General features: G+C 38.8%; 1 protein-coding gene across 2 annotated transcripts in view; it reads left to right on the forward strand.

The window, feature by feature from the left end:
* LOC123674477 (furin-like protease 2) overlaps positions 1-24,137 on the forward strand; it is a 272,487-nt gene that overhangs the window by 239,689 nt on the left and 8,661 nt on the right. For both annotated transcript variants that reach the window (XM_045609359.1, XM_045609358.1), the window contains exons 5-9: positions 8,151-8,285; positions 9,510-9,669; positions 15,638-15,941; positions 16,008-17,165; positions 23,194-23,381. In XM_045609359.1, coding sequence (XP_045465315.1) covers positions 8,151-8,285; positions 9,510-9,669; positions 15,638-15,941; positions 16,008-17,165; positions 23,194-23,381 — 1,945 coding nt within the window. The remainder of the gene's footprint in view (positions 1-8,150; positions 8,286-9,509; positions 9,670-15,637; positions 15,942-16,007; positions 17,166-23,193; positions 23,382-24,137) is intronic.

The raw sequence follows: 24,137 nt of genomic DNA on the forward strand, positions 1-24,137 counted from the left end.
ATGAGCTGTGACCCGAAATCGCGCTTGCTATGGATGTTACATCTTTCGCCCGACACGAATCTATGCCGTATGCAGGGGATATATCGTGTGCGGAGGACCAAAATTGAATGTCTTGTACGGAATTGTTTCTGAATATGGAACGTTGTTGTTCGAATTATGTTTTGATCATATCGCCCTGGGGAATGAAAGGATGCAAATTCAAACTTCAGTTTGTAGGGTTCACACAGTGATGGATTGGTCTTTTTTTTTTGGTTCTCGTTGTTATACCTGACACTATCATTTTATCACAATGTCTGTAATTTTAGAATGATGAGCCGGGAATAGTTATCAATAAATAAGTATACTGCACTGATTATGTTCGATCGAGATTAAAATTTTAGTTTGGATATTGGATGACAATTTAATGTACATTGTACAATTTTGCGTTGATCGCTCTATTAGAAACATAGAAACTTCAAAAAGAATATCTGAAAAAATCACAAAACCGAAATAGTATATTCTAAAACAAGTTGCAGAATGGGCTCCTATTCCAACACGAATGCGAAATTCGAACGCATAAGTGTTGGAATTGCCTTCTGCAACGAGTATTAGACGATATTTTCTCTATTTCAGTAATGTTTTATGAAATATTGTCGAAATTCAATGAAAAATTCAAATTAAACATCCTAATGACATTTGTATTGTATCTTGGCAGTTGGTGTGACTGTTACGAAAATTGACAGATTACGGAATTTCAATTTGAATCGTACGTTTCGAATTTTGAAATAATTTATAATTACGCATTAAATTCGTGATTTATGTCTGACGAAATCGATTTAACACCACCAGAATTAAGAGAAATTTCAAATAAAGTTGCAAATCATATCACTATATACAAATTATATTACATTGACAATTTGACGTGTGTTGAATTTTGATAGGATTGGAAGTCTGTGTAGGCAACCACAGAACGAAAAATATAACTGAAAACAATGCTGTAATGAGTTCATTACAGCACTGTTTTTAGAACTGTAATGAACTCATCACGATTCTGAAAAAGAGAAAGTTTATTTCAATTTACAATAATATCATGAGAACCATAAAATATTTAAGAAAGAAGAAGTACTTCCATATAAGACTCTTCAGCGCTTACAAGTTCATGTTAAAAATTTGATCCTGTATGGAAGTGAAAACATGAAAAGGGCTTTCTCAGAATTGTACATGTTTATACAAAAAAAAATTACATTGGTTTTCGAAATTTGGTCAGTTAAATGGTTCTGTAGACTGCCAATGGCATACTCCTTGTAGCTGACCCTATATGCGGTCTAAAATGAGCATTTGTCGAGTCTTCCTTCTTCCGGTTGGGTAACCTATGCCACATAAGCAGAATATTCCGTGTACGAGGAACAAAAATTGAATATCTTATGTGGATTTCAATTTCGAACACATAACATTATCATTAAAATGTCAGATAACATTACGCCTTTGTATGTTTACGCTTTGTGGCTCCGTGTTATTTTCATAAAGGGAGGCTAACAATGCGGTTCAACAGTAAAGGGTATACTGGCATTATTTACATTTATTGATATAGTAATTTTAACACCGGGGTTGCGTGTCGTTCGTAATCAGATAGACATCAACTTTCACGTCGTATTTTTTTCCGATGAATTCATAAGAATTTGGTAATTTCTTATTTGTGGCCTTCGTGGTGGAGGTCAAGTTCGAGGTTATATAATTTTTTCGCTATAGTTTCAATTGAACTCACCACCACTGGGCTATTCATGTTCTGCTCTGGATTTAACAACTGTCATCTGAAGCGCCATATGTTTAGTTGAAGAGTTAAAGGGTAGCATTTTAACAATATGGATAATGGCAAGGTCCAAGCATTATATTGAAACAAAAATTTTATCGAGATTCTAAATGAAGATATATTCACTATTACTTTTTTTCCTTAACGTTCTAATATAAGTTTTCTTCATTACTTCTTCTCATTGTTAATAGTGTTGGAGTTAAAGTTATCATACTTTTGTCGATGGAATCTTCATTGAAAAAAATTTTTTCCAATATTGGTTACAAAATTCATCCTCTACACAATCTGGATTCATTTCATATTTGGTGAACATAATTTAAGTAGATAAAGGAGCGTTCCCGATTTCCCTAAAGGTTACCATCCACTCCCATTCCTATCGGAACAAAACACAAAACTTTTCTATAAATCTGGAGTATCTTCAACTTTCGTGGAACTATCCAGAATTATTTCGAGTCAGTTGACTGGAGTGGAGTCCGGGGAGTTCTCAACCGGGAATTATTAAAAATATGCAGTTTTCGGTGGCTCCGGCGGTGGTGTAATCAGAGCCCGCACAGAAAAAAAATCAAAAACTCTTGAATACACATTATTCCGTCTAGAGCGCAGAGGGCCTTGACGCCCGTTCGCGATACGAGGGCACCATGAAGGATCTCCGCGCCCGACAAAGGACAACCTTTTTCCATTAGCGTCGGCTGGAAATTTATGCATGAAATATTTGAATTTCATTCGTTCATAACGTCCGGATTTGCATGATAATAATTATTGTAGGTTGCCTGGGCGCATTCGCCCGCTTCGTCACGGCTACACGCCATTATTCCCAGATTTCGATTCATTATACATATATTTCAATTACAGCGTGATTTACATCGTCGCGGGCGATGGAACCGTTATTTAGGAATTGAAATTATCGGGCGAGCTTGTTCAATTAACGGGCGAAGCGGCCTCCTTTGATTTTCTGTGATGGGTCGCGTTGATAGGACTATCGCAATGTTTGCCCTGAGTACTAGATGTCAGGGGATCCGCGTTCTCCTAAGCCGAAGGTCGGGAGTTCGAACCTCGGGTCAGGAAAAAAATTTACTTTGGGTTCTACTTAATAGTGCGAGCTTTAAGCTTGTTAGAAGTCTCACGGAGACCTAGGAAAGTCAGAAATGTATTTCGCAAATTTCGATACAAGCATCCAACTGATTAACAAATTGGTGATATTATGCAGAAACTTCAAGAAACTGTTGAGTACAAGATCGAGAAAGACGTCGTCAATTTGCTCGAGTTGGTCGTTCAAAAAAAAAAATTTTCCTACAACTGCTATGAAAAGTAGCGTTTTCTGCATAGCTTACTCAATTGCAAAACTATGTATTGCTCATACTGTGGGAAATATTATTTCTCACGGCACTTTGCCCACACCTCGCTTGGTAGACCAATGAAATTGGGCTTTTGAGTCGTTTCTATGGAAACGCAATAAATTAGCACATACTGTCAACGAAGGCCATTTTGATTTGAATCAAGTCCATTACTTGAATTATCGACATTTGTGCAGTTATAGGAAAAGTATAGTGTGCAACATGTGGAGAAAATCCTTTCCATACTCGCGATAAAAGTTGGACTTTCCCCACTTGTTGCACAATATACTATCATTGGTGCTGTACTTGATAGTGTTGCAGTGGACCCAAATAAGTTGATTTCCCAAAGTCAAGTGTATGGCGTACTATGCACAAAGATTTAGCATTGATGGACCAAAAGGTTCAATTGACTCTTAAATTGCTGCCACAAGATCATTCCAAACGTCGGTACAACAAAAAATATTTTCATAAATTCATCTTTTCAGACGAAGCACATTATAAGTTCAGTGGCTACTTCAATAAACAAAACTGCCGTATTTGAGGATGAGGAATATCCTCGTGCTATCCAAGAGAGGTCAACGCATCCACCAAGAGTCACTGTTTGATGCCTCATTGGCGTCTAGTCGTGGGATTAGTCCGAACTTTTTTGCAAAATGATGCTTGAAGAGCCATCATAACCTTCAAAGATATCAAATATGACACAACTTCCTTTTATGGACAAAATTGAAAAACATTAATATTGAGAGCATGTGGTTTAACCAAGAGGGGGCTACCCAACATATATCCAGAGAACCTTTGCAGTTACCGCATACAAAGTTTTCAGACCGGGATATTTTCAGATTCGGTGACGTGAATTGGTCTTCAAGGTCCTGTTATCCTCGATACGTTGAAGCATTGAAAGCAGAAATTATTTTGAGTCGCAACTAAGCCAGAATGTGATTGAAAATGTTGATGAGAGAATCAGCTGATGTAGAAACGCAAGAGATGGTAGATATCATTATCAAAGTATGAATGGCAAACATAAACAAAAATAAATGAGAAATTTTTCAGTTTCAATTCAAATTATGTGTCTTCTGATTATTTACTTTCGAAAACTCTAATTGAAAGACCCTCTCCGTAAACATTCATACCTATATATTGAATTATTCATCTTATTTTAAGGAGCTATCACTTCGCTAAAATGTAATTTTCGAATGTTGAGTCGGGAATGGTCTCAAACAATAAGGATCAACTTACTTGTGGCGAATCCTTCCACAAATTTTATTCTGTCTGACTAGCCGGGCGTATAATAATAATAATAATATAGTATACACTATTACTTTCGAGAGGAAGCACATAGAAATTTTAATTTTTCATAGAACTATTCAAGAAGAATATAAAAAAAAATTCCCCAATATTTTAATGGCCACAAAACTGAAGGGATTGATATTTTTATTGTTCATATGAAATAACAATTCAAAGCTGTGCGAAATTTCAAGCTTATCACATCATGAAAACCATATAAAATTTGAGAAGAATATTAGAAAAGAACTTCAAAGTATTTCAGTAATCACAGATTATATCGAGGTTAAGATTTTGCGTGCTTTTGAGCGCTCGTCATTCATGCGTCCATTGCACCCTTGTAAATGTATATAGGTTAACATTTCACACCCTTTCATTTTTAAATATTTCAAATTCACAGTAAACCTCTGTAATAATGTTTGAAGTAACTACATCTCCTGGATACGTGTTGTTACTTCAAGCTATTAACACGTATTTATCCATATTCGATGATTCGCGCGATGAACATCATCGCGAGAAATGGATCTGTTATTGCAAAATTATCATGCCAGCTTGTTTAATTATTCGACGGAGCGGCCACCTTTGATTATCCATGATGGGTGGCATCGATACGAGTATCGCAATGTTTGCCCTGAGTGCTAGATGTTCAGGGAACGGTAATGCCCCTTTTGATCACTGAAACCGACTGATAATAAAGCGAGTTTTATTTCGACCTCACTTCACATCCCATTTGTAATATCCCAAAGCCAGAATTCCAGAGAAGCGTGAATAGACTGTGCGGTTTGAGGAAATGGTAGTGTAGCTTAGCTTGGTTTGCTCTCTTGGTTTATGTCTTCGAATATAAACCTCTAGGATCAATTGAGTGGAAGAGATACGCCACGAAGCAATTGTCTTGTGAATATTGTGGAAGTTTATCACTGTTTTCAGATAATGGGGTCAATATTTACTTACTGAATTTCAGCTGAAACAGATATCTACTCCAGGATTATGGAATAGCAATTATTCAAGAAATTTACGAATAATGAGAATTGATCAATCGAAGACCATCTAAGCGATTGCTGAAATTCATTTTGTTGTTGAGTTGGCATAAGCTTCTTACTCATGAAGTTTGACCTTCAACTATAATTTTCTTATTTTGTCAATTATACTTAAGTTTGTTCTGTTTGTTCTGTCATGGTATTATATGATTCATCGAAAATACAAAAGTTATGGGAAAAAACTTTTGGACTTCGCATTACAAATGGACTTCTGGTCAAACCCACAACAAATTATCAACTTTTTTTTTGTTCAACTTTCTAATAGTTTGAACTTTGTAGTGACCGTTTCTAGTTTATAGAATATAGAGGAGTAATAAACATAGATAGAGGGAGCATATGTCATTTTCAGTGAGCAAATTTTGTCCCCAACATGAACTATCAAATTTGATATGAAGCGCGCGGAAATGAAAACATATCAGTGATACGATATTTCACTCTATTTGCGAGTTTCTCCACAAAGAACGCACTTCTTACGTCCCAAAGTGAATCAACGTTTCATATTTACTCCAAATATATTGAAATAAATACCTAAATATATCTGAAATTCAGAAAACAAACATCAAGCGCGCCAATCGACGTGAAACAACCGATGACACAAGGAGAGCAAAAGTTGCCAAACCTTGGATTTCAGCAGGTAGATACAGAAAATAAAAATTATTCTGCTTATTAAAAATTCGACAATGAGGGAAAATATTGGATTCCAAATATTCAAATTTGGATATTTAATCGGCTATCACTCAAATAAATATATTCCATTCAATATAATATACATTCATAACGATGTAGTAAAATTCTGGATTTGAAAATACAGGGTGGCCATTTGAAAACGAAACAGACGAGATTACAGACGAAATAAAGTTTTTCGATAGAAATGCTCGGACAGGTCGATTTCTGTTTCGAGGGGGACAACTTAAGATGTAGGTTACGGACGCATAGCGCTTCAACCCTTGCTACTACAACCCTCACCCCCAAATTTTGAATAGGGAAGATGGGGTGAGTGATACCTCATTTGAAAGGTATTTTTATACTGATTGCAGCACAGTAATTGTTTTTTCATTTTATGCATTAGTTCTCGAAATATTCTTAACTAAGTATTTGAAAATGAAGTGGTGTTTTCATGGCACTTGTAGTGTTTTGTGAAAAATCGACATTTTGAGCTTCAAAACAACCATGACTGTGGCTTCCTTCCTAACTAACTATTATGAATAGCATGAATATTTCGAGAACTAATGCATAAAATGAAAAAACAATTACTGTGCTGAAATCAGTATAAAAATACCTTTAAATTGAGGTATCACTCACCCCATCTTCCCTATTCAAAAATTGGAGGTGGGGGTTGTAGCAGCAAGGGTTGAAGCGCTATGCTTCCGTAACCTACATCTTAAGTTGTCCCCCCCGAAACAGAAATCGACCTGTCCGAGCATTTCTATCGAAAAACTTTATTTCGTCTGTAATCTCGTCTGTTTCGTTTTCAAATGGCCACCCTGTATATCACAATCCGACAACGTAATCTAACCATGTTGGGGACATAGTATAAATTGCTTATACTCACTCTATCTATGTTTATTACTCTATGGAAAGAACAAAGCGTTGTGAAAAATTATGTTGTCATAATTTGAATGCTTGATTAATGATTATACAAACAATTATTTTTGTATCCCCATCCCAATTTCTTCACTGATTTAACATTATTTCTAGTCACAAATGCAAAATATAAAAATATTGAATGAATCTCGCAAAAGTGGAGGTTTCATCACAATTGCCTCAAAAACGCTCGATTTGTAATTCCCAATATCTGTATTTCCAATAATGAACAGAGTATATTCCGTTAAAATAATAATATTTTCAAGCTGAATTAGTCGAAACCAATAGAATGCTTCAATTTGCATCGGGGTAAAATTGCCACACCATTTGCATGCTAGTCGTTGGAATGAATGAGCTAATTTTCAATAATTTGCATAAAATTTCGGCTCATTCGTCTGCCTCCGATGAGGTTCATTCGAAATTCATAGCTAACTATCACAGTATTGGAAAAAATATATGCAGGACTAGATAATGAAATGTTCAACGAATTCATGACGAAGAGAATATGCTATCGAATTTCAATCAAAATCGAAATTTGTTGCTCTGTAGAATTTTATCGGTATCTTCTTCTTTTAATAGTTCTTCTATAGAAGATTAGCATCAACCATGACAAATTCGTCCAGAGTGAAATAACAGTTTAGACATTTATCTAGGAGTGTTTTCTCTTTCCTCCTCTTTTTCCTTTATGATCAACTGGAAAAATTGATACTGATCACCCTTCAATAAGTCTATGATGTAGGCCGTTTTCCCCATTTTAAAAGATGATGATAGCTCTATATTTGCATTATCAAGGTCTAGCACTCTCTCATTCGACACCTTATACGTCCAAGAAATCTTGAGGATTCTGGGAAAGACTGCAGTTTATTCCAAATAAAATTAAAAATTATTGAGACTACACAAGACATAACGTATAGTTGTAACCCAAAGTATTCAAAATTCTTGGATTGTATATTGAGCATATTTCGAAATGAATAATATTCAGAATAGACGCATGTCGTATCAATAACTTATTATATCTGAGAGGAATATCATTACTTGTTGCAAATTGGCGAAGGAGCCCTAGTTATAGGCTGCTTTTCGAATTACTTTTATGTTCGTCCTATTAATTCAAGTCGATTTTTTCAGAATGGAGGTGCCAAAGATGGATTAGACATGAACGTGGGACCAACCTGGCAAAAGGGATATACTGGTAAAGGTGTAGTCGTTTCAATTTTAGATGATGGAATTCAAACTAACCATCCGGATCTAGCCCAGAACTACGTAAGTGATATTCTCTTACATTTGGTGTTTTATTTTTCATACGGAGATAAGAAATAGAAATATGTCCTCATATTTGGACAACTGGATTCATTGACACTACTGAAGAGTTTTCTAAAATACATAGTGTTCCTAAATTGGAGGTAAAAAGGAAAATGAGAGAATCTTTGGATAATTAAAAAAAATCCTATAAACTAGGGATTGCGAACGTTTTGTTTACGACATACAGGGTGTTTAATTTTTTTTCATCAAGTTTTTTATCATAGCATCTTCCCTTTACAAGATATTCAACCTAAATTTGGCATAGGTATTCCAATTTAAAGTTTTCACAACATGTGATATGCTAATTTTGAATGCAAATCTACAGGGTGGTATTTTTTCTGGAGCAGTGTCCGTTTCTTTCCTCCAGAACTTTTTGGGTGGACCACAGTATTTTAAGAGGTCCTTACTACTGTTCATCATGTCAAATATTCTTTGAATTATAATAAGTAGTTTGAAATGTATTTCAGTAAAATGGATTTCCAGTGACGTTATTTAGAAGGCCGTATCTCCGTAGGGAGGGCCGCTAGGAAAAGAAATTATGGGAACTTGTCATCTTATTTTTTTATGTTTTATCTGAATCCGAGAGATTTCCCACATTTTCCCGGACAGCCTGTATATGCTTATTGAAATTTACCTGTTGATCTAGATGTTTGGCATGTTTAAACCAGGGGATCTCTAAGATATCGGTTATTTGTACACTTTGCCGTAGTAGAAAGTTCCCAAAATTGGTGCCGTTCTTCCAAGAGATGCGCAGCCCATGACGCCATCTATCGGCGTTAGTGACAAAGAGTCACTAAATGACTGGTAAAAGTTTGGAGATATTTACTGTTGAAAATACGAATCGGCGATCGTACACCCTGTATCACATCTGACGTAAGCGATCGCTAAGCCGTCAGCCTCTCCTCCCATAGAATACGCATCATCCTCATCGGAAACTACTCAATTAACGCTCGTATCTCTCGCCTCCACGCGGAAAAAAAAGCTTAATTTTCGCTCGACCGAGCTTCCTCGAATTAATTCCAGATTTGCATCGGCAACATGTAAATCCACGGCCCGCTTTGTTCGCGCGAAATCAGACGGGGGCTCATCAAGTAAGGGCTGCTGCTGCTAATCAGGCCCGGAACGAGTACTACCGAAACCGCAAATTAGGAGGAGTTATACAGATACGGCTCATTTATTTTTCAGGACCCCCTGGCGAGCACGGACATCAACGGCAGCGACGACGATCCGATGCCCCAGGACAACGGCGATAACAAGCACGGCACTAGATGCGCTGGCGAGGTTGCAGCGGTCGCCTACAACCAGTTCTGCGGCGTTGGCATTGCGTACAATGCGAGCATAGGCGGTAAGTTGGGAATCTTTCTTTTTTTTGCGAGAGCCTTATGGCGAATTGAAGCGTTGACGTTGATGTTGATTAGCTCCGGGATCTTTAGGGATTCTGGGTGGTTTCATCGACAGCATGTTGGTTTTTTTCGGCAAAAGTTGTAGAGAAAGGTGCATTCCTATTTTCTTTTAGAGCAATATCTCAGAACCTCTTTTTAGGTAGAATTTACCGCTAATTTTGTAAGAAGACACGTTATCTGAAAAGAACTTAATATTATAATTTCTAATGGATTTTTTTGAGAGCTTGAAAACTTCAAATAATATCTAATAAAAAACAAAAATATTGTTGGGATGAATATTTGTTGTTATAATCTGATAGATCATTTCATTGCATAAATCTTTAAATATACTAACGGACAAAGAAACTGCAACACCCAGAAGGAGGGCTTTTAGTTTTGAATTTTCTTGGTAAAACATAGATAGTACAGCAATGAGTAAATTATTGAAATTTGGAGGAAAACACGAAGGGTTTTCAATTTTTTTAATAAATTTGTTAATAATGTGTTTGCCAACCGCGGTTATCTATACACTCTCCAACACGTCTCGGCATTGATGCAATAAGATGGTCTTTTTCTTCTTGAGGGATACTATCCCATGCTACCTGTACTTCATGTCTCAGAGTGGCCAAAGTCCGTGGGGGCTACGGTAAATTTCCAAGCCTTCTACCCATGATGCCCCAAACATGCTCTATGGGCGGAAGATCGGGGGATCTGGGCGGCTGCAGTCCAAAAGACCTTATCCGACAGTAAAACATTCGGACAGTTACAGGATGGCATTGTTCTCCTAACCACTCATCATCCAAAGATTGAGTTGTCGCAAATCGGTTTCTATTGGCCATAAGTCTAAGACTCTCGAACTTCATTTGTGGCCCTTCGACGTTCGGTGCCTACTCTTTTCGATTTTGGTCATTATCAAACCCACTTGACAACATCTCATAACAGTAGTTAGATTTCTGTTCGTATGGTTAGCAAATTCTCGAAATGACAACCCTGCCTCCCGTAAACCAATAATTCGACCTCTTTCAAATTCACTTAGGCTTTCTCGAGGCAATAACGTAATGCGCCCTCTCTCTAGGCATTACGTTGTTTTATCCCGAGATCGCTGGTGGACTCATCAGTTGGATTATCCAACGATCTCTGCCCAAGAAACGCTCTTTCACAACATCGTGGAGAGGCGACTCTGCACAAATTCGGTGATTCTTTATGAACCTACCGATGCCTCGCTAGAGAGTGACGCGAACCAACGGCAACGCCACCTTTCGGGCATTCAGAGTCACTACAGAAAAAATCCTTGAGCAATCAACTTATTCTCCAGATCTGGCCCTCAGTTATTACTGGCTTTCTGCAGACCTCAAAAAAATACTCCATGGAAAGAAATTTGATTCTAATGAGGAAGTGAAGTGAATATAGAGGTTGAAGCCTATTTCAGAAGCAAAGGCGAATTTCCCTACAGAAAGGATTTTGAAAAGTTCATATAGGATCGGACGATTATATACAGGGTGTCCCGTAAAGACCGAGTCAAACCGAGGGAGCATGTAGATCAAAGGATAACCCACCTGCTATGACTAAATTTCCATTATAAAAGTCTTACCGTTTTCGAGATATTTTTTTTTTGATCGACATTCTCCCTCGGTTTGACGTGGTCTTCACGGGACACCCTGTATATCACTCTTGATGTTGACTATTTTGACAAATAAAGCCGAATTCATAAAAAAAAATTGTTTTATCTGGGTAAATCCGGGATTTACTGAGTGAAATTTTAACATGCTTTCAAATAAATAACCACTCCTCACCTTGTATATCTGGGAGAAACTGGGTTAACATTCCAGAGAAGAAACATACCAAAACCTCCTTCGTTCTAATTTTCAATGAAGATATCACACTCCCGTTAAAACTAGACGAGTTTCCCGGACGAACCTCATGGGATAAACCCTGCACCTTGAACCTTATTTCCTCCTTTTCCCCGGCATAATTCTAATCGCCAAATACCAAAAACGAGAACTGATGGTACGTACGGAGAGTAAAACCATTCCATTCCCGGACGGTGAAGAAAAAGCATCTTTTTATGAAGGTCGACAAATTATTAGCGTCTAAAGAATTTCACATTAACCGCGTCTGGAGGCCAATTCTCCTCCCTGGCACGGGAAGTATCTGGCGTTTCCTTCCGCATCCAGGTCGTATTATTGATAACGCGGCTCCAGAATGTAATCGTCCCTCGGGATGTTTAACGTCCAACGGGAACGGCGCGCTACAGATAGGTACACCGTTGGAACGGAACGAATATGGAACTTTCGAATTCATTTAATTCAGGCTTTCCCGAGACCGTGTATCTTTACGAGACCGGGGTGTATAGCTGTAAATTTGAAATACCCTCTCCTTTGTTTCATTTCGTTCCTTGGAAAAATTAGGACAGAGCGTAACGATTGTTACTATGAAACTGCTCCCTTGGGGCTTATTTAGTTGGGATATCAGGTACCGGATAGGAGCTCTATAACTCTGAGCAGGTAGAAATATCTACACATTATGGACATTATTTTTCCTTCGCTGAATTCAACGCCCGGATTTAATGTTCGAATCTCTGACAATTCCGCTCACGTATAACAATTCCCAGTTTTTAGTACGAAAATCGTAGTTTACTATCGGCTAAATGGGATGGAACAAAGATGCAAGTAGATTGAAAATAGGATAAATTACGTTGCCATAACAACGCTAGCATTTATTCAGTGATCCAATAATACATAGATACACCCTTGAGATGTCGTGCAGTGCAGAGCATTGACCCCAACATTAGAGAGAGAAAGATTGAGCCATATACGATAATAATGGTTTAACGTCTGTGTGAAAATAATATCACGGCTTGCATTTTGAAAAATGTACCTCCTCGAGCGGGACTCGAACCCGCAACCTCCGAATCACTAGCCCGATGCTCTAACCAATCGAGCCAGCGAGACCGGGGTGTATAGCTGTAAATTTGAAATACCCTCTCCTTTGTTTCATTTCGTTCCTTGGAAAAATTAGGACGGAGCGTAACGATTGTTACTATGAAACTGCTCCCCTGGGGCTTATTTAGTTGGGATATCAGGTACCGGATAGGAGCTCTATAACTCTGAGCAGGTAGAAATATCTACACATTATGGACATTATTTTTCCTTCGCTGAATTCAACGCCCGGATTTAATGTTCGAATCTCTGACAATTCCGCTCACGTATAACAATTCCCATTTTTTAGTACGAAAATCGTAGTTTACTATTGGCTTAATGGGATGGAACAAAGATGTAAGTAGATTGAAAAACGGATAAATTACGTTGCCGTAGCAACGCTATCATTTATTCAGTGATTCAATAATACATACATACTCCCTTGAGATGTCGTGCAGTGCAGAGCATTGACCCCAACAATAGAGAGAGAAATTTTGAGCCATATACGATAATAATGGTTCAACGTCTGTGTGAAAATAATATCACAGCTCACATTTTGGAAAATGTACCTCCTCGAGCGGGACTCGAACCTGCAACCTCCGAATCACTAATCCGATGCTCTAACCAATCGAGCCATCGAGACCGTGTATCTTTACGAGACAGGGGTGTATAGCTGTAAATTTGAAATACCCTCTCCTTTGTTTCATTTCGTTCCTTGGAAAAATTAGGACAGAGCGTAACGATTGTTACTATGAAACTGCTCCCCTGGGGCTTATTTAGTTGGGATATCAGGTACCGGATAGGAGCTCTATAACTCCGAGCAGGTAGAAATATCTACACATTATGGACATTATTTTTCCTTCGCTGAATTCAACGCCCGGATTTAATGTTCGAATCTCTGACAATTCCGCTCACGTAAAACAATTCCCAGTTTTTAGTACGAAAATCGTAGTTTACTATCGGCTTAATGGGAAGGAACAAAGATGCAAGTAGATTGAAAAACGGATAAATTACGTTGCCGTAGCAACGCTAGCATTTTTTCAGTGATTCAATAATACATAGATACACCCTTGAGCTGTCGTGCAGTGCAGAGCATTGACCCCAACATTAGAGAGAGAAAGATTGAGCCATATACGATAATAATGGTTTAACGCCTGTGTGAAAATAATATCACGGCTTGCATTTTGGAAAATATACCTCCTCGAGCGAGACTCGAACCCGCAACCTCCGAATCACTAGTCCGATGCTCTAACCAATCGAGCCACCGAGAAAATTGCAATTCCAACGCAAGAAGAACCCTTCTCCCAGAATCGAATGTTAGTCGTATGTAAAACCTTACGAACTGAATATATAGTTTGCAAGGGTTTTTGGAAAGTTATGAAAGTTAACCTGTTTTCCCCCATTCATTTATAGTTTTCCAAAAATATGGATTCAGAAGAATCTACTATGAATATAGAAAATTTTAAATTATATTAAATATCATACTTTTTTGAAACCTAACCAAGATTAGCATTAATTTCCTCGCATACCCAAAAACTCCTTAAAATTAGTTTAAAGAACAATGTAAACAAAAAACGATGCTAAAGCCAACCTCATATCTGTCAAGTGGTAACAACAATCGGCCATACATTTTTGGAGACGTTCTCGGGAGTTGGCATCTAACCACTGTTTCCTACAACGGTCTGTTTATTTGGACGGATCACTTCCTTAATTTCTTCCTGTGTTCGGGGCTTCTGCTCGTTAACATCCATCTTCAGGTGACCCAAAAAAAAATTATTGCCAAAAGGCATGTCGAACAAGTTTAACTCTTTCAGGGGTGTGAGATGTTCATAGAGCCTCATAGTGCTTTCTGTCACAAGGTCTGTATTCTTCGAATTTCGATCTGGTAATAATTTCTCTTAAGAAATCAGAAAGTAATCAATGTTTGAATTTTTAATCAATGTTTAGGCAAATGGTCCAACTGACCATTAATGTTATATAGAATAAGCATTCCAAGCTTCGTGAAAAATTTCGTGGATAACGTCAGCAAGACCATAGAAATTTTCAGAAAAATATTGGGAAAGAGCTCAATATTTCCCTGATAACAAATTCAATGAGGTTAAGATTTTGCATGCACTAATATTTGAGCTTCGTGCAATTTTTTGTTGAAAGCTTCATCAAAACCATAAAAAATTCAAATAGAATATCGAAGTGAAAAATGGGCAAGATACTGACAAGAAATCAGGAGCTTCCGAGCGTTCGTTTATTACTGAGCCAATAAGGACCTGGAAGACCCCATATATACAGTCCTGTCGTCTTCGAAAAAGCAATTGGCTCATCAATAAACGAGACCTTAAAATCTTTGAAAGGATGCATTTAATCTTTCTTGATCGATTTCAAAGCATTGTTATTGATAAAATGATAAACTGAAAACCATCATAAATAACAATTTTTACCAACTCGATTGTAAGTCGTTGGTTGTCGAACTATTGCTTTCACTCAAGAAAATAAACAACTCGACAAAACAAGCTTTACTCACAATTTTCCTTATATCTATAATTCCAGAAGGAAAATTCTAAGAAAATACAGTTCAAGTAGAATTAGGTCATCTGAGCATATGTTCAGAAAAATAAAATATTTCCAGTATAAGAGATATTTGAGAGAGAAATATATTAAGGAGAATACGTTAGTTCGAGAAAAAATTCGTTGAAATCATTTTTCCAGGATAATTCCTGTAAAGTTATGAATACTTTTTTTGACGATCCTGTTTTCTGTATTACTTTTACGGTATCTGTTGCCTTGTTTACCAATTGCTAGGCCAATGGCGTCGATAAAGTATTTTTCCGATGGCAAAATTAGGTGGAAATTAAAATCAAGGAATATGATGATGAGATCATGTAAGCATCACAAACGGAAAGAACTTTTCATGTCATTTAATTTTTTGGCACGCTCCTTGTATGCATTCTTTGCCAATATTTGTTCATTTCATGAAGACTCTAATCGAATAAACTTATTCGTATTTACTTCGTTTCAGGTGTGAGAATGTTAGATGGCGTGGTAAACGACGCGGTTGAAGCCAGAGCTCTGGGCTTGAACCCCGAACACATAGACATCTACAGCGCCTCCTGGGGACCAGAAGACGATGGAAAGACGGTAGATGGACCAGGTCCGTTGGCCAGAAGAGCCTTCATCTACGGAGTCACAAGCGGTCGTAAAGGAAAAGGTTCGATCTTCGTCTGGGCTTCTGGAAACGGAGGAAGGCATATCGACTCTTGCAACTGCGACGGATACACTAACAGTATTTTCACGCTCAGCATCTCTAGTGCCACGCAAGGAGGGTAAGGAGTGGTCACTTTTATTCGAATGTTTTTGAACTAGAGATTCATTCGATTTTCTCATTGCAGCTACAAACCATGGTATTTAGAAGAGTGCTCCTCGACATTGGCCACGACTTACAGTTCGGGAACTCCAGGACACGACAAGAGCGTCGCGACGGTAGACATGGACGCCAGGTTGAGACCCGATCACATCTGCACCGTAGAACACACCGGAACTTCCGCGTCCGCCCCTCTAGCTGCTGGGATTTGCGCCCTGGCCTTGGAAGCCAACCCCAGCCTAACCTGGAGAGACATGCAGTACTTGGTCGTTTTAACCTCGAGAGCAGCGCCCCTCGAGAAAGAGACTGGTTGGATCTCCAACGGTATGAAGAGAAAAGTATCCCACAAATTCGGTTACGGTCTGATGGACGCGTCTGCTTTGGTCAACCTGGCCGAGAAATGGACAACCGTGCCACCTCAGCACATCTGCAAATCACGTGAAATCAGCGAAGAACGGGAGATAGGCTCTAAGTACGGCGACGCCTTGAATTTAGTCATGGACGTAGACGCCTGCATGAACACCCTGAATGAAGTGAGGTACCTGGAGCACGTCCAGTGCAAGGTTACCTTACGCTTCTTCCCCAGAGGCAATCTTAGAATAGTGTTGACGTCGCCGATGGGCACACAGTCCATCCTACTCTTCGAGAGGCCCAGGGACGTGCTCAGCTCCAACTTCGACGACTGGCCATTCCTCAGCGTCCATTTCTGGGGCGAGAGGGCAGCTGGGCGCTGGACCCTCCAGGTCATAAACGCGGGCGAGAGACGCGTCAACCAACCGGGCGTGCTGAAGAAGTGGCAGCTGGTGTTTTACGGAACGAAAGTGAACCCCGTGCGGCTACGTCAGACATTAGGCCCGAACGTCAAGAGCACGTGGAAGCTACCGCTCGGTTCGTTCTTCTCGCCCACTCCCTCGGAGCCAGTAACCCAAGTGACCGATAATTTTTTCAGTCCCGACATCTTCAAGAATTTCAACAATTTTGCGAACGTCTACACGTTCTCTGCATCGGACCCCGAACAGAGTGTGACGTCGCTGGACGGCAAGAAGACGATAGTTAGGCAGAATTTGGAGAATAACGAAAATGACGAGGAGACCAAGGACGGTTGCGACGACCAGTGCGACTACCAGGGCTGCTTCGGGTCCGGACCCTCGAAGTGTATCGCGTGTAGGAACAACAGGATGGACGGGTGAGTTTTCGGCCTCTCATGGTCCTTCCAAAATTTTTTTTTTTTTAATGACAGGCATCAACCTCCTCCTTTTCCAATAAAATAAAGTATTCCTACTGGTTCTGAAATCCTCTAGTAATCTAAGTACTGAGCAACTATAAAGATACTAAGGTTTCTCTGTTCGCCATGAATATTTCCACTTATTCATTGACTTCGATTACTTTCGACTGAATTTCAATCTCATTTGTTAAATTCGTTTGGATTCAACATTTCGTGAAATGAAGGGTGTATCATTAAGTCAGCACAATATGAATTGCGCGTCATTTTGACTCGATATTCATTACGTTTTGGGCGAGAAATTCTCGTGCCAAATCCGATAAATTATATCGATGGTGGACTCTTCAGTAAGGCAATCCAGCGATCTTAGACACACCCTCTCACAACATTGTGGAGAGGTCACACTGCTGCAACGCGGCGACTCCTATGAATCCCTCGGGGCCAAAGTAAAGAGTTGCGCAATACCCACAACGCCATCTCTTGAGCAGACAGAGTCACTACAATGTCATGTATTATAGAATATGGTTAGTTGACCTATGGAATTTAGTAAGCATGAAGTCTCACACGCTGAAATATCGAATCACGAATGTCAACGTACAATGATAAATAAGTTTTTATTCTTCAGTTGAAAATAACATTCTCTACAAAAAAATTATTTCTGCATGATAGCGCAGAACCACTACCAAACATCCAGCCATTGCACAAGCTCTTTTTTGATAATATCTTTTTTGCATTCGTGGCTAGAATTGAGATTATTCAGAGACATGGATTTATTCCAACAATTACCCAACCATCGTAGTTGTCACATGTCAAGAGTATGCAATATCGTTAGTTCCGACAAAGAAATGCGCATCTGCTAGATAAGCCTTGGAGAATATTTATCACATGTGTTGTTCCATACCTACATACCTAACTCCCAAGTGTCTTCTTTATAACCCAATCCTGCTTCAGAAAGCAAATTTTTATTGGACCTTTAGATATTGCATTCTTATTGATACACCCTTCAATTCAAATAGTATAAAGCTTATTTGGAAATTCTTTCCGAAAATTATTGTGGTTACGGTCAGAATTGTAAAAACAAAAATATACATTGATCTCAAATATCCTGTTCAAGCCATGAGACCGGTCACATTCTACATCATCGAATCAATACGATGAAATTTCAACCAGAGCCATCACCAGCTGTACCATTGTGTATCTTTATTCCGAGCATATCGAGTAGTAAATACATCACACTCACTCACATTTCCTTTCCTCAGCGAGATTCCCCCGATTACTCTCAACCTGATGCTGATTTATTTCCCCTCAGAGAAATGATCAAAAAAGATTACTATCCAAGCGACAACCGAGAAGAGTTCTAGGCTTGGATCTGATGTGCAGGACGCATTTCTGCGGGAAATGAAGAGAGCAAACTTGCACGTAAGATCCTAGCGGAATGAAGAGGCCGCCTGATAATAATGGTTATACATTTTTCATTTTAAAATCCGGGAGATTGGCCTTGCGTCGGAAACATCAAGAAGTCGAAGGAAGGTTGTCCCCAATTTTTGTTTTATATCCTCGCGGATCGAAAGTTGGCGTAACTGCGCCAGTTTATCCGACATAATATCCTCGTCCACCTTGCTTCGAAGTTCTCGAGGAAATTGAATCGGCCAAAGTATCTGGAAAGTTATCTTTTCCATTCTTTAAGGAATCTCAATTAGGTCAAACGGATTAGGCTGGTGAACATTTTGCAATTGGACAGTTCTTAATTCGTGCTGCTTCCATTTGCATCCTCGTGTTCCATAATAGAGCAAGAACCTACGACAGCCAGAGCTTCGACATTTGAAAAAAGCTGATAGAGATGACCAGTGACTATAGAGGGTTGTGGTTACTTTGGAAGGTAGTTAAGGTTTATAAAATACTACCTTAATTTTGTTGAAGTATATAGCTCAATTTTTTTTTCCTCGGGATATCTTATGAAAACTCTTTATCTATTGCTGGACACTAATGACAGTTACTACTTCCTGCTAGGCCTGTACCGGGTCATTGTGGTATTGAAGGAAACGAAAAAGCCGATGAACTTGCAAAAGGGCTCTTCTGTGGTCTTGGCAAAGACGAATATTAGGCAGCGGTCAAACAATGGGAATGGGATAATAGAAAAGCCCTCTGGAGAAACATTATGGGTCTTGATCAGGCAGAGAAATTTGTGGTGCTTACACCGACCTATACCAAGAAGCTTCTGAAGCTACCACGAGCTGAGCTGAGAATAATGGTGGGACTGCTGACAGGACACTGTTGGTGCAAATACCTTTTGTCAGCAGATGAAATATGTAGGCTCTGTGGAAAGGAAATAGAAACAGCCGTACACAAAGTCTGCTAATGTCCAGGGCTAACTGGCCTAAGAACCACTCGCATAGGAAAGTCAGTTCTGAATACTCACGTAGTAATAGCTAAGGCTCCTAAGGATGTCGTCGGTTTTGTTAACCGTATCTACGGTCTTTTTGGATTTTTATGAATAGGTACGGTTAAGAACAAAATATCAAATTGGTCGCAGTTCTCGGAAGGCTAATAGAGCTGCAACGACCCCGATTCAGTGAATAATAATAATAACCACAACCCATACTATATAGTTGCTGTTCGTCTTGACCTGTGAAGGGGACATGCACAAAAAAACTTTCAGCTTTTATAAAATGACGAAGCTCTGGCTCTGCACTCTTGCTCTATAAGTTGGTCTCTCAAAAAATTATTAAATCGATTATTATTCACAAGAACATCGTGTCGAAATGAAGCAATAAAACTATTGATAATAATGTTTATATATTTTTCCTTCCATAATCTAAGACATTGGCCTTATTGTGGAGACAAGTCAAAAAAAGGTTGCCTCCAATTTTTTATATCCTCACGGATCCAAAGCTCGTTTCCACAAATAACACCAGTTTATCCAACATAATATCCTCGCCCACTTTATTCTGAAGTTCTTGGAGAAATTGAATCAGCCAAAGTATCTGGAAAGTTATCTTTTCCATTCTTCACAGAATCTTAATTAGGTCCAACGGCTAAGGCTGGTAAACATTTTGCAATTGGACAGCTCTTAATTAATGCTGCTTCCATTTGCTTCCTCGTGTTCCATAATTTGGTCTGTCAAAAGAGTATAAAAACAATTATTTCTAACATGAAATAATTGAGATCCTGGTTCACCTTTTCATAGAATTTGAGAAAAACAAGTGTCGAAATGAAGCAACAAGGCTACATGTTTATAACTTTTAATTCATAAAATCCGAGAGAATGGCCTCGGTGCAAAAACCACAAGAACAAATCGAAACAAGGTTGCCCCAATTTTTTATTATATCCTCGCGGATCCAAACTTCGATTTTCCTCAACTACGCCAGTTTATCCAACATAATATCCACGTCCACCTTGTTCCGAAGTTCTCGAGGAAATTGAATCAGCCAAAGTATCTCGAAAGTTATCTTTTCCATTCTTTACGGAATCTAAATTAGGGATTAACGGATTATTCCGGTAAACATTTCATGATTGGACAGGCTCTAATTAATGCGAGGGCTTGATTAATTCACGTCGGAAATCATTTCTTTCCAGAGGGCGTTCTTTGTAGAATCAGTCCCGACCTTCCTTCCTTGAATGGAATAAATGAGTTTCCGGAAACGGATGAACGATATGAAAATTGTGATCCTTGGTTTGTCTTATTGGGCTCGTCGAGTACTCGAGAACTTCTTATTTCCTGTTGTTTTTCTTCTTGCCGGAGGAAGAGAAGTGCAGGCAAACCCAGACAGGTGGATCTTGTACAGCGCTCAAATGCGCGTTCCTTTTGAAGACTCTATTTGTGGCCACTTCAACAATAAATCATCTTTCATCAGCTCCGTTTGTTTGATAACCTTTAGCAGTCCAAATATCTTAGTTTGTCTGGGTCTGGATATTCTTTTCTTCCACGTCTTTGCCAATTCTATGATTTGGCAGAGGTAACTACTGGATGAATGCCTCTCTTCTGCATCTACATAAGACCTTATGAAAGGCTTGAACTCATATTTATTGTATTGCGCTTGCAATGTTTTGTCAGAAAGCTTACCTCTGGCATAATACATAGTGAAGCAACAGGAGAGTCATAGAGGAGAAAGATTCTAAAAATTGAATGTCAGAGTTGAATGCTGAAAAATTGAGCCATTACTGTCCGGAAATTACTTTCAGCAGAATTAATGTAATATTAAGAGAAGTTCTTTTAGTTAGCATTAACGTAATATTAGGTTTTGTCTAGCAAATATTCGGTCTCCATTTATTTTTGAACTGCTCCTTGATCACATACATTTGGAGCTCCTTAGAAGAATAACGAAGGGTTCTTCTTATCACCGTATGTCTCTCGAAGACAATAGCACTTTCAGAATTCTCTTATCTTGACCATGTGCAAGGTTTAATCAATCCTGCATCGAGTTGTGTTTTATTTCATAATGATACTGCTCTTCCTTCGGATTCGGATGAACGATATGAAAATTGTGATCCTTGGTTTGTTTTATTGGCTCTTCGAGTCCTCGAGAACTTCTAATTTCCTGTTTTGAAGGATCTATTTGTGGCCACTTCGACTATAAATCATCTTTCGTCAGCTCCGTTTGTTTGATAACCTTCAGCTGTCCTAATATCTTAGTTTATTCTTATCTTCCACATCTTTGCCAATTCTCTGATATGGCAGAGGTAAGTACTGGAGGAATGTCTCCCTTCTGCATACTTAAATCTACGTAAGACCTTATGAAAGGCATGCACTCGTATTTATTGTATTGAGCTTGCAATTTTTTGTCATAAAGCTTACCTCTGGCATAGCACATATTGAAGCAACAGGAGAGTCTTAGAGGAAAACGATGCTAAAAATTGGATGTTAGAGTTGAATACTGGTCCATTACGTAAATTCCCATCAGCAGAATTAATGCAATAAGAAGAGAAATTCTTCAAATTAGCAGGTTGCTTGTTATCATAATATAAGGTTTCGTCTAGCAAATATTCGGTTTCCATTTTTTTTTAATTGCTACTGGATTACATACATTTGGTGCTGTTCATAAGAATATCAAAGGGTTCTTCTTTTCGCCCTATCTCTCTCAAAGACTTGACAATAGCATTTTCAGGAGTCTCTCATCTTGACCATGTACAAGGTTTTGTCAAACGTGCATCGAGTTGTTTCTTATTTCAAGATGATACTGATCTTCTTAATCACAAATATGGTTATAAAGAAGATACTCTTCCTTAACCACTGATGTACCTCATCAACTTTGGTCTATTCAGCTTACTCTTACCATGACTATAAACTTCTGTCAAGCAAACCTTGAGTTTCACTCGTTTCTGAATTGTAGTCTCCTGACTACTACTCCACATCACATGAAATTGCTGGTTCTCAGATAACATCGAAGAGTTCTACAACCCTAAATATCATCTCTTTATCCAGAAACCACATAGTCCACACCAATCCATCCGAAAGGATCTTTCCAAATTGTCCAACACACGTGATTCAGGTTTTAGCAATTTTTACAACCTAATACTGCTGACTTTTATTTGAACCAGTGTAATTTAATCCTGAAATCATGGATAAGGTTAGAGCGTAGAAGTACTGTTGCTTCAATTCACGACTGTTCAAAGATGGTAACATAATCTGGGTTGAGTATGATGATGGCCATAATTGATATGAAATCTGATCACAGCGAGTTTGACAAGAAATTCAATTGATCTTTCCAAATGAACCTAGAAAGCGCGTATTCCCTAATAATCCAGAAAAGTGCGAAAATATGAATAACCAGGCCACATTCCAAGTTACGGCCTCTAGCCGGAACAAACCCGTATATTAAATCCTCGACACGTAGCGCAGAATCCATGGAAACTCCTCCGAATGACCCCCCTGGTGCCCACCTAATCATATTACTATTTTCCCTTTTCGCCTGGATAAACTGAACGACTGTTTTGCGACCACGTCCCGTTATTTCTCTAATAAATCACTTCTCTCTCTCTCCGCTATGTGTAGGAACTGCGTGAGGGCATGTCCTCCCAGGAGCTTCGCCGACCCCAAAGGTGTATGTCAGATGTGTCACGAAGCGTGCGAGACATGCACCGGTCCCGATCCGAACAGCTGCCTGACCTGCTCTCCCGGATACGTTCGAGTCCTCGATCTCGGCATCTGTCTGCAGCAGTGCCCTGAAGGCTATTTCGAAGGTGAGTGAACGTTTTTCGCAGAAAGGGAGATTATACGACGTGTCCGGATAAGATCTGGTTGAATCTGGGCCGTTTTCTTGATATTCCGAGACGGAGAAGTTGTCATCGGCTTTTCCCAGTTGTGAAATCCGCATTGGAATTTATTATTCTGAAGGAAATAACGGAATAACTGGAAGAAAATTTGAATTCGTATTGTTGAGTAACCTTTTTAGGTGCACCACTGAAAATTTGTGAAATGTGCAAGAAGCATTAGAAGTTGAAAGATTTCTCCTTCATTTTTAAAGTTTTTCAAATAAATTATTTGTTTTTTCAACTACAACCTGTATATCAGTAGTTAAAGGAGTTAAGACTCATTTTTGTAAGAAAACTGTGCTTATGTTCATTAGTACTATCTGCCATATCAGTTTTTTACACCTACTCTGGTATACCTGTCTACAGCAATATCTAGCATTAGCATTTAGGAGAGACAATAGCCCAACACTACATCTTTGTCATAAGTATGAAAACAGGATATGAAAACTGCAAAATCTCGCTCCGAGATTCGAAAACAACGTCTCCAAAAGATTCCTAGTTTATACAGATTCGGCAAACCATTATCAATACGTTTGAAGGCAGAAACATACTAAGTGGATGCAGACCAGACCGACGTTACGCACGAAAATCTGGAACACTGGTTTTCCTATAAACGAACATACTAACACAACTTGACGCTGGTTGACGGCTACTGTCGGCTACCGATCTGGAGGATCCAGATTT

Source organism: Harmonia axyridis, chromosome 3 (assembly GCF_914767665.1).
Source record: "Harmonia axyridis chromosome 3, icHarAxyr1.1, whole genome shotgun sequence".
Classification (NCBI taxonomy): Eukaryota; Metazoa; Arthropoda; class Insecta; order Coleoptera; family Coccinellidae; genus Harmonia; species Harmonia axyridis.